This window comes from Neomonachus schauinslandi, chromosome 4, assembly GCF_002201575.2.
Source record: "Neomonachus schauinslandi chromosome 4, ASM220157v2, whole genome shotgun sequence".
Lineage (NCBI taxonomy): Eukaryota > Metazoa > Chordata > Mammalia > Carnivora > Phocidae > Neomonachus > Neomonachus schauinslandi.
In genome coordinates this window covers 150,507,772-150,518,472 of record NC_058406.1, presented here as the reverse complement: position 1 = coordinate 150,518,472, position 10,701 = coordinate 150,507,772, and the positions used below count along the sequence as shown (strand labels likewise).

General features: G+C 49.9%; 1 protein-coding gene across 2 annotated transcripts; it reads right to left on the bottom strand.

The window, feature by feature from the left end:
- Positions 1 to 2,576: 2,576 nt before the first annotated feature.
- OSR2 (odd-skipped related transciption factor 2) lies at positions 2,577 to 10,431 on the bottom strand. Of its 2 annotated transcripts, none has more exons than XM_021688344.1 (4): positions 9,900 to 10,431; positions 5,038 to 5,806; positions 3,864 to 3,963; positions 2,577 to 3,009 (listed from the first exon to the last, which is right to left on the bottom strand). In XM_021688344.1, exons 2-4 carry the CDS (start codon positions 5,691 to 5,693, stop codon positions 2,935 to 2,937), a joined length of 831 nt encoding a protein of 276 aa, XP_021544019.1. In that variant the 5' UTR covers positions 5,694 to 5,806; positions 9,900 to 10,431; the 3' UTR covers positions 2,577 to 2,934. The 2 variants fall into 2 exon arrangements, with proteins under 2 accessions (XP_021544019.1, XP_021544020.1); XM_021688345.2 differs by having other exon boundaries at positions 2,577 to 3,091; positions 9,900 to 10,256.
- Between the last annotated feature and the right edge of the window lie 270 nt (positions 10,432 to 10,701).

The following is a 10,701-nucleotide window of genomic DNA, read 5'->3' as shown; positions in this document are numbered from 1 at the left end:
ATAATGACTCTTCTCTAAACAAAACAAAACAAAAAAACAAAAAAACAAAACCCAAATCAAACCAAAACAAAACAAAAACCCTCAATAGATTAATTTCATAAGCTACAAGATATCATTTTCCTTATAAGTTTTTCTCACATGAGATTCATTTCCTGCATACTTGAACATTCTAAAGAAGAAGAAAACAAAACTCTGAATTTGGAGAGGAAGGAACCCACTGTTCAAAAGTTCCCCTGAGATCACGAGGTGTGGAAGAGTGTGCTCTGAGGCTAGATCACTTTCTAAGTCTAGATGGATGCTGGCTTTAAGAGTGCAGATTGAAGAGAGCTGTTAAATTAAGCCCTATTATAGATTTTTTAAAAGATTGTATTTATTTACTTGAGAGAGTGAGAGAGAAAGAGAGAGCGAGAGAGCCCAAGTTGGGGGGAGGGACAGAGGGAGAGGAAGAGGCAGACTGCCCGCTGAGCAGGGAGCCCCACATGGGGCTCCATCCCAAGACCCCCCCCGGCTCATGACCTGAGCTGAAGGCAGACACTTAACCGACTGAGCCACCCAGGCGCCCCTAGATTTTTAAATTATCTAAGTAGTTAAGATTCCAAAATGTGTATTTGTTAAATGAATGACTGTATAAATAAATTCATGTTAACTTTTGAAATAGCGTGTATCCAGGAAGAGGAACTGCTTTCTCCACTTTATTTTTTCCTCATTCACTTCTGATTCCTATTTTTTCAACTAAAATAAATGCAGAGGAACAGTATTCTGGTTATTCCTATCTAACTATCCTTGTGACAGGGACTTCAAGGATATGCCGGAGCTTGATAGTGAGCAAGGGTCGTTCTTTGATAATTGGACTGAACCCTGTGCAATGGAACTCTGCTGCTTGTAGTCAGTTGGGGTGGGTGGGGAAGCGAGACTGACTACATGGAAAATGCCTGCAGGATTAGGGGAGCTCTAGGGACAGTCAATATGTAACCCTGCCCTAAAGTATTCAGATCTTCTGTGCCAAGGTGGACAGGAGCTCGAGAGAGTAGAGGTAGGGAGGTCACTGAGTTAATTCTGTACAAACACAAGAAAACAAACAAGAATTTCAGTCTTCTAAATACCACACACACATGCACCCTCACATTCCATCCCTTCCCCCTCTCCTCGGTGAAGACCTGGGCCCATCCCCTGTTGAGAAATGAATTTGTGTGAGCATTAGACACACAGGCTTGGTGAGTGGACACTTTGTTGGAGAGAATTCATCTCTCATGAGAAGCAGAAGTGACTTCCAGCCAGCTCCCCTGAGAACAGAGTGAGCATTGAATCTGGAACACTTTTTAAAACCTCTTTGTAAGTTGTATTGAACAAGGCACTGGCAAAAAATTTGGAATCTAGTCCTTAAATCCCTATGTACCATTCTGGAGAATTCTAAAGTACAAACAGGACGAGTTGCCTGGTATCACCCTGAAGATGGAACATGTCATCCAACACAAATATAAAAATGAAAAAAAATCTGAGAGGACCTAATTCACCCTTTTGTTCAGTATTAAAGCCTGTGAGTACCTCCTGGGCTACTGGGCCATGGGTTCCTCTGATGTTCCCTCCTTAAATCCAGTTATTTCCCTTCCAGCCCCTGCCTAGTACTACAGTTTATTTGTGTCCAAAGCCTTCCACCTAAATCCTATACAGGTTGTCTGTCATGATATTGGTGTCACATTCCCCAGGAACCATCTGGGAAAGGTTGAAATGCCTCAGAAGATTATTATATACTTGCCATGAGCTCCAGAGTATCTATACTTCTGGCATTTTCCCAGGCACTAAAGGCCAACCAGTGATGGAGACTTTGCAAGCGACCTAACTCAGTTTGCTTTGCAGAGAAAGCTGAACCTTCTAGAAGAAAGCATCTCCACCCTAGGAAAGAAATATTTTCACAGCTAAGTAGTTGAAGGTTGCACCTTCCTGCACAACCTTCTGAAGGTTGCACCTTCCTGCACAACCTTCTGAAGGTTGCACCTTCCTGCACTCTTCTATAGGAGGATTATTAGGCTTCTCTCCTGAAACCAGGATAAAGTCTCTGTCTATAGTGCTAAATGATAGTGTTTAAAGTCTAATGGTAAGAGAAGCTGTCCATCATAAACTCTGACATTCGGTCAAGGACTTTTCTCACCTTGTGCTTTCAGGTAGGGCAGTCATGGAGTTGCATGCTATTAACAAGGATCATTATATTGCTTTTATCTGAAGGAATAATACACAAGGAATTAGAATAAACAAAAGGGGATAAAACCTTAAGGGTATCAATTTTAATATCTTCGAAAAACAAAAATTCCAATTCCAAACTGTCCAATTCCAAAATGCCACAATACAGAAAGGGAAGGGCTGAAACTTCAGTAAGAGAATTGTGAGAAGTCTTATTTTAAAAACCTAGGGATAAAGAACACCCTCAGTATTGAATATTTTGGAGGCATCCTACTCTTCCAGAACCCAAAGGAAAAACAGAAGTTAAATAGCAAGACGCTTTTGCAGAAGTGTTGAAACAAACAAGAAGAAGTTTTATTTTGAAAATACACTCTTTGAAGATAAATTTGGCTTCCATTTTCCATAGCTAGGAGCATCCAACAAGATACAAAAACAAACAAAACAAAACAACAAAACAAAGACCCACGACATTATGTACAGAGCTCTAAAATGAGCTGTGAATATCTACAAGAAACTAGCATATGCTCTTTGTGAAGGGTTGTACTTGTGTGGCTTTCTACAGTTCTCAGTCCTGGGGAAGAAGAGTTAACTCCCTGGAGCTGCAGGTGCGGCTGCAGCAAGGGAAGAGCTGGGGTCAGTAAGGGGTTGGGGGTGCGACCCCTGGGTGGGAGGCGTGGAGAGGTGTCTGGGGAGGGGAGCCGCGGCGGCATGGGACACATCCTGGGCTTCTCTAGAAGTCCTGCCGCGGGGTGTGGGTCAGGCTGTGCCGCCGCAGATCACAGTTTCGCCTGAACACTTTGCCGCACTGCTCGCAGCTGTAGGGCTTGATGTCTGTATGGGTGAGAAGGTGAGTTTTCAGATTACTTCTCTGATTAAAGGTTCTTCCACATGTGGGACATTTGTGTGGAGATTCCTGTTCAGATGTGAAGCAAGCAAAGGATTAATCCTTCACACCACCACCGCACCCTTCTCAATAGTTTCTGTCTTATCGGTATCACAAGCGTTAACATAACACGCGCACGACAACAAAAGAGGGGACTTGCAGGAACAAATCTGGCTCCTAATCCTCCAATCATGAAAACACACGCGCAGGCACACACAGGCCCCCCCCCCCCCCATTACACTGATAACTGCCAGTGGCCACCGCGGTGGGCTTTGTGATTTCCAGCTCTTTACATTTCATCACCGTGTCACAGGCAGGAAAAGGAGGAAGGAAAAACTCTAATCCTCTCTTAAGGAATGACATTCTCCCGGGCAATAAGGCTCCTCTTTGCTGGAAAATTAAACTATTCCTCAATGTTCAGAAAACTACAAATTATGAGGCCCCTGGGAGAGAGAGCATATGGGATTTCACCATGCCTCCATTATCGAAATTACCTTTATTTCCTCCCAAACACGAAAGCTTTAAATGCAGGGCAGATCAGATGGGGAAAAAAATAATTCTAAAATTAGGATTTAGAATACAGAGAATGGTCTTTTCTTTAAGAAAAACATAATAATGTTTTGTGTTAAGTAAGATTAATTTTGGGGGGGGTATAAAAAAGTTGAGTGCTGTTTTCCCCACCTAGAAAACTAAATTTAAACAGAGCCTTTAAAAGAAAGAGCTTGCCATTGAACACCTTTGTAAGGAGCAAAAATGATAAAACTAAACCAGCCATTGTCTTTAAACAAGAAAACAAACTTACCTGCATATGTAAAGTTTTGTGAACCGCTAGAGTTCTAGACTGACAAAATCCTTTCCCACACTCCTGACATTTGAAAGGTTTTTCTTTGGAATGGATATACCTGTAAATCAATATAAGGTTTCAGTGAAATTGTTTTACCACCACGGTGAGGAGTTTCTTTTGACAGTTACTCAAAAGGAAGTCGTGAAAGGACAAAAGAAACGGGATTCCTATTATTTATGTTTTTAGATTTTACTTTTTTTTTTTTTCCTGTGTAATTCTGTTTATGGTTAACCTCAACTAACAGATTCTTCAAAACATTCACCGGACGCCGTCTTTATCTACACTTGATCGCCCTCTCTGGTGTATTCTGGAGCTCAGAATCGTGCCGAATGAGTCCTTCCTGGTCTCTACGGCTTTCTCTGGTACTTAAACTGGCCAAATCATGATGTTAGGCAAGGTTGAATTCAGGGGAACCGATTTTAGCGAATCTCTAAACAGCCGCGGAGGATCCCAATGGAAGTTCTAACTCCATGGAACAGCAGGTAGAGTCGAGAGAGAAGATACCCCAACCCCTCTCCTGGGAAGTTTTTACCGGATGAAAACACTTGTAGTATTTCTTCAGTTGCCGTGTATGAATGCAGAGTTTAAGGTCGTGGAGGGGGTGTGGGGAGCTGTTTCTAAATTCAGTGATCTCAAGATCCACATAAATAAAATAAAATAAAGGTCGCCTTGGCAGGCTCTGGGGTACACCTGGGGGTGGGGAGATAGCAAAGGGAAGGAACCCAGAGAAGGTCGCAAGAGAACATTTCTAGAAAAGGTCTGACGGCAGCGCGGACTAATACCCACCATGGGAAGGTCTTTGGGGCCCTCGGCTTTACCTGCTCCGCCTCCCCAATGGCAACCGGGAGGAAACTGGGAAACAGAGCTCAGGACCAAGGCCAACCCACCAGATTGCAACGGCCTGGGGATGAGGAAAGGCCCTCCCGCATTCCAAACAAGGACGCAGTAGGAGAGAGCAGCAGAGGAGAAAGGTAAATGTTGGGGACTAGTTGTAGCTGGCCGCCAGGGAGGGCCTTTGGGGATATATTCTAGTTCAGAGGGGATTTTAGTGACACTTGGAATGTCTCTCAGGGATTCGGTACTCTGGACAAGTCGCCTTTCCTTCCCAGGCCAACCTCTTTCCCCACCTCACCTGTGATCCCGCAGATGATCTTGCCTCCGGAAGGCCTTGTGGCAGATGTCACACGTGTATGGCCTCTCATCCGTGTGGGTCCTCTCATGGATGAGCAAGTTGTAGGATTTGGTAAAGTGTCTGCCGCAAAACTTGCAGATAAACTCTTTTTTCGTTTTGGAGGGCAACCTCCCTCGGGAGGGCTTTCTGTCCGGAGTCAATTTACTGAGCCCCGAGATGGGGCTACCCAGCCCCGGACTCAGCTTGGTCAGGTCTCCCATCTTAGGGGGATCCTCTTGCGTGGCGGCCACCGCCAAGTTGGCAAAGTCAAAACGGGGCCGGTCCTTGTGCAGGGCTGGGAGGACGTGGGCAATGGCTCCCTGCTTGGGGTGGAAGAGGTGGGTGGTAAAGGGCAGAGCCGGGAAAGGGAATCGCGCATCCACGAGGCCCTGCGCCGCCGCCATCTCGGTGATGGTGGAGCGGGTGATCTCGTGCACGTTGGGGTACCCCAGCGTCCAGTGGTTCATATGCATGGTCTGCACGGCGCTGAGACCGTACAGGCCCTGCAGGTGGTCCACCGCAGCGGGGAAGGTGTTCACCGCCTGCAGGAAGGAGTAATTGGTGAGCTGCAGCGACGGGTGGAGCGGGATGGGCGCCGGCAGGGCCTTGCTCCCCATTTTCCCGGGTGCTGGGGGGCGGAGGGAACCGCCCCTTTCTTCCAGGACTCAGAGGCAGGTGGGCGTGGGGCTCCGGTGAAAACCCAGAGAGACAACAGCACGCAGCGCAAACCCTAAAAATGGCAGGGGAAGAGAGGGAGAGTTGTGACTATTATCTAAGCCCGCTCGGCCTGCCCTTTGGCGCCAGCGAGGGTTACCACACCTTCCTTCAAAGTCCTCCTCCCCACTCTACTTCAGGGTCCTCAAAAGCAGTGGTGAGGGACCGCATAGCGCCTGCCGGGCGAGTCCGCACCGAGCTCGGCCCCGGGACCAGGGTGTCAGGCGGACAGGAAGTGGCCTTCTGGCGAGCGGTGCACCCCGCGCCCTGGCGGCCCTTCTGTGGGTGCCCACAGGAAGGTCGGATTGCGGGCACGCAAGGAACGGAAGACCCGGGCCCCGGAAGAAAGAAAGGCAGGCTGTGTGTGTGTGCCTGGTGGGGCGGGGGCGGCGGGGGGGGTTGTGGTTCTGCAGAGGCAGCACCCACTTCAGCCCACCCACCCCACCCTGTGCGGCGAAGCTCGAGCAAACACGACGGCCCGAGACGCCCGCACCCGCAGACCTAGGGCCGAGGCTCTGTGGCCGAGGCGCCTCGGAGCTCCCCGGGGAGCGACGAGGAGGGCCCGTCCGAGCCGCGCGGTGCGGCTGCGCCTCGCGCTGCGCCCCCCGCCGGCTGCCCCGCCCCGTGGTCGCCTTTCCCGCGCTTACCCCCGCCACGCCGCGGCGGGTGCGGGAGCTCAGCCCCGGTGAGCTTGGCGCTCCAGGGCCCTCGGGCCCTCGGAGGGGCCAATCTCGCCCCGCGCTGACCTCGGAGGTTTTCTTTTTCCTTCCTCTGCCTCAATCCCATTTATCAGCGATGACGGGCCGCAGGAAAGAAAAGTGACACCTCGGGGGCCGGGTTCAGCCTGGAATCGCCCCCTCCTCGCTTCCCATGGGCCGTCCCCTCCCACCCCCTACCAAGATCCCTTCCAGATGGTTCAGGCTCCCGGGGGGGTGCGGTGCGGTGGAGTGGGATAGGGGTGGGTGGGCGGAGAACCTCCCTGAGGCCGGAACCCCTTCTCCCAGACTGAGCGCCAAGCTCTCGGGAGGCCGGAGCAGCGTCCCGGCCTGGCACCGGGGAGCCGCTTCCTACACCGGGGAGGCCTCAGGAGAAGAGCAGAGAGGAGTGGAGGAGAGTGGGCTCCCTGGGGAAGGATAGGAAAGGGGCAGCAGGGGAGTCACAGCGAGCAGGCCGGGTAGAGCGCGGCTTTGCCCGCCTGGAGGAAGCTCGTTTATCTGCTGGGAGACGTGTGCGGCCTGGGCCTAAGCAGGGTGCAAGCACTCGCATCTCTCTGTGCCCCAAAGAGCAATAGAGAGGTCTGCTTTCAGACCCAGGTTCCCCAGGACACCTCACCTGCATTCAGGGTGGGCCCACCTTTTCCCACTTCCAGCTGCCTTTTAGCAGCGGTTCTGCTAGGTCCGCCCGACCTGGGCCTTGCCTCTGAGGGCAGCTCCCCAGGTGCGGGACTCATAGCTGAGTGCTTTCCCTGGAGAGGGGCAGGCGGGCCGGTTAGAGCCAACAACCTTTAAGCCTGGCTTTTGAACGCAGCAGGAAGGTGGGAAGGTTTGTCCAGTCTTCCCCTCATCACCCACCCCTTTACACGCCTGAATCTTCTCTAGTGCGCTGTGAAGTGTTGCCCCGGGGCTCCAAGGGCAGACTTGGGGGACCGCGCTAATGACACAGCGCTCTGACAAGGCAGAATTTGGTCACCTCAGTGAGGCCCACACCTTCTCTCCCCCCTCTTCTGTTTGGAATGCTCAGAGACAGGGATTTATTAATGAACCGCTTCTGCCTGGTGGTATTTGGTCTGGGAGTTCCGACTGGGAGTTAATGAGAGGTGTGTTAACAGTCCGAGGGGCTCAGTCAGACCATTCAACCGAAACTGTAAACCTCCATTAAAGTTTCCCACCACAAATCACGATTCATTTTTGTTCAGTGGCAACCCTCAAGCCCTCCTAGAAAGGCAGAAAAAAAGGTACTAAGATCCCTGGTAATCTATCTGATTATTTCCTCTTCCATTAAAAATAAAAAGTTACACTTTTATTTCCTTCTTTTTGTGTAAGGATTTTCCAGAGGTTCAAAATATCATCTTCCCCCTAGTGTTAAAAAGTGGTCTCCCCCTTAGAGAGGAAACTGAAATTATTATTTGGGTGTATTCCCAGACTAGATTTCTTAGAAATAAGTACAGGAGGCAAAGTACAACTCCTACCACTGTTATGGGGCCAGGGGGGAGGTTGTCAATCAAAGGAATATCACCACCTGTGATTTCCATTTCACGTGCACAAAGTGAAATCTGCCCTAAACATTACATGTTAATTCTGCAGGCACAAAGTTGAGTGCCATCTTCCTTCCCCTTTCTTCAAATGGTTTATAACACAAAAATTAGCAACTCTATTACAGTTCAGCTCCAAAGTGGCACAAAAGTGTATTTCATAGTAAGTTTTCATTTTAATTTGCAGGACAGATAGTTTCTTCATAGAGGACGAGCAAACCATTGGCGACTTCAACCCTTTTACAAACAGAACAACCCTAAATATCCACCAAACACTTTTGCCATAAATAATTAGGGAATTTAGATTTCCACTCTCCCACTGAGTTGCTGCAAATGTATGTCAAAAGATATGTTAAGTCAAGGCAGAAATCTAAAGTACTTTCGTTTTGTCTAGAGTTGAGCATGTTAATTCCCACACTGAGTTTCAGGCAATAACAGCGATCATCATCCTCTGCTGTCATTTCTTCACTACCCCTTTTCGGACCATTGGTTACTTTTAATTTTACAAGGAAAGAACCAATGAAAAGACATTAATATTTCGGTGGAGCTGAGGCTAGTTTTCTTTCATCAGTCTTCTTCACAGGGATTTCCAGGCATGTACAGAAGTTTTGTAAAATTTAGTTCACTGGTTGTCCACAAGTAAAAAAAGTGTACATAACTAATTTCAGTTCAGAGAAGCTTTCAAAACATTGGAGAAAAAAAGGTACGTGGTAATTTGATAGAGTCTTGCCCTTCGGTAATGCTGTTATTACAATGAGTTATCTAAAAATAATATACAGTCAGGGGTCATCTGTTAAAACCTGTGTGTTGGTGTGAGAGAAACGACGGATGGATCCATAGACGCGCTGAACTTCAGCCCACGCCACAGTGGAATTTTGCATAAACCAGAGCGAAAGTCTTAGTAGATATAAGGAGATCATTTAAAAAGTAATAATGGCCAGCCTGGATCAGGTGAACAGAGGAAAACGGCCGCGAAGTTCCTGCCCCTTCGCAGCGCCTCTGCCTTCCCAAGGAGTTAATTAAATTAAGATGCCTTCCGCATAATCTGGGTTCTGTTTCTCTCTGCTCCCTCGCTCCCCCTGCGTGAGTAATTTTCTTGTTCTGCTCAGGACTGCAGTTTGTTTAGCAGAGAAAGTAGCTGTCTGCGCCGTTTCGCTTCGGAAAGCGCCAACCCTCTTTTGTTCTCTGCTAACAGGTAGGGTGACGGATCCAGCGCTCCCTCCACAAACACCTTTTTCTCCCTCCTTCCTGCAACCACCACTCGTTTCTCTGTAGCTCTTACGCGAGAATCTAAGCGTTGAAACCCCAGGGGAATTTGCCTTCTGCACCCCCCCACCGCCCCCCACCTCCAGGACTGGAGGGTGGGAGGGAAATCAAAAGGCCAGCACAAGGTTGGAGAATTACCTGGGACTGAACTATTACTTCCCTCCTGAAACGCGCGGGCTAGGCAGGCAGTGTGAGTCCCGGCGCGTTCGCGCTGCGCTGCCGCGGCTGCCCGGGGACGGGTGGACCAGGAATACTACGGCACCGTCAGAAACACCACCGGATTGTGGGGCTTTATCTCAGCGTACGTTGATCAGCTTTTATAAGAAGCCTTGCTGAATGCTTAGATTAAATGTCGCAAAACAAAACTAAAGACAGCACATAAAAGTGTGTGTCCTTAAGTGTTAGCTGGGAGTGGAGTGCCGGGGATCCGATAAACTGAGAAACACAATGCCCCAAGACTGCATCCATCTGATTTCTTTTCACAATTTCTGAACGTGCGGCACGCCTGACCGAGAATGTGAGTGTCCCCTGCACCCCCTACACCCTTCCTTCCTTAAGGCGGCTGCAGCTCCTTCCCAGAGCGGACACTCACCTCCCTCAGAAAGGTCCGCCCGGGCAGCGCGGCTCAGACCCGGCCCAGGTGGTGAGGCGCAGAGCTCGGAAAGGTCATTGGGTCCACGCGGGGCAAACTTCTTTTTCCGAGCGGAATCCCGGGAGCCGCGGACATGATCTGGAGGACGACGAGCAGCAAAAACGAGAGCGGATCCTCGCCTTGGTCCAGGTCTGTGGACGTGGAGATTGCAAAGCCCGAGGGTTGTTAGAGCCGGCGCTCAGCGCTCGCCCGGAACCCCGCGCCTCCGCGAGCCTCCAGCCGCCAACTCCGGGTAAGGTCGGAGCCTGCAGTCTGGCAGGGCCATCACCCTCCAGCAGCGAGCGCTCCGAGCTCTGTGCCCGCCCGCGTCCCTCCCCAGGCTGCTCGCGGCCAGGAGTCCCGGGCTTTAGTAGCAGCCCCGCCTCCCCTTCGGGCGGGCGTCCTGCAGCAGCGCGGGGCCCACGGAGGCTGACTCCGCCTCCGCGCCCGGCGCCCGCTAATGGTCCACTCTGTTTACTTGTGTTTGGATAGCAACTGAGTCTTAAAGGCACAGGTTTGCTCGAGGTTTCCCTGTTACAGAGATGAGCCGAAGGTGACTCAGTTCAAAACTCACACATAAGCAAAGCCTACCCCCTTTCCTTCTCGGTGCCACTTTTCCTTATACTGTTAGAAACTGAACAACTGGTTCTCTGCTTCCTGAAGACCCTGAAGAGAAACCCAAAGGGCATTTTGTAGTTTTACTTGACGCTCTCGCCAGATTAATTTCCACATCTTAACAGGTTTAATATAACCATCTTCTTCG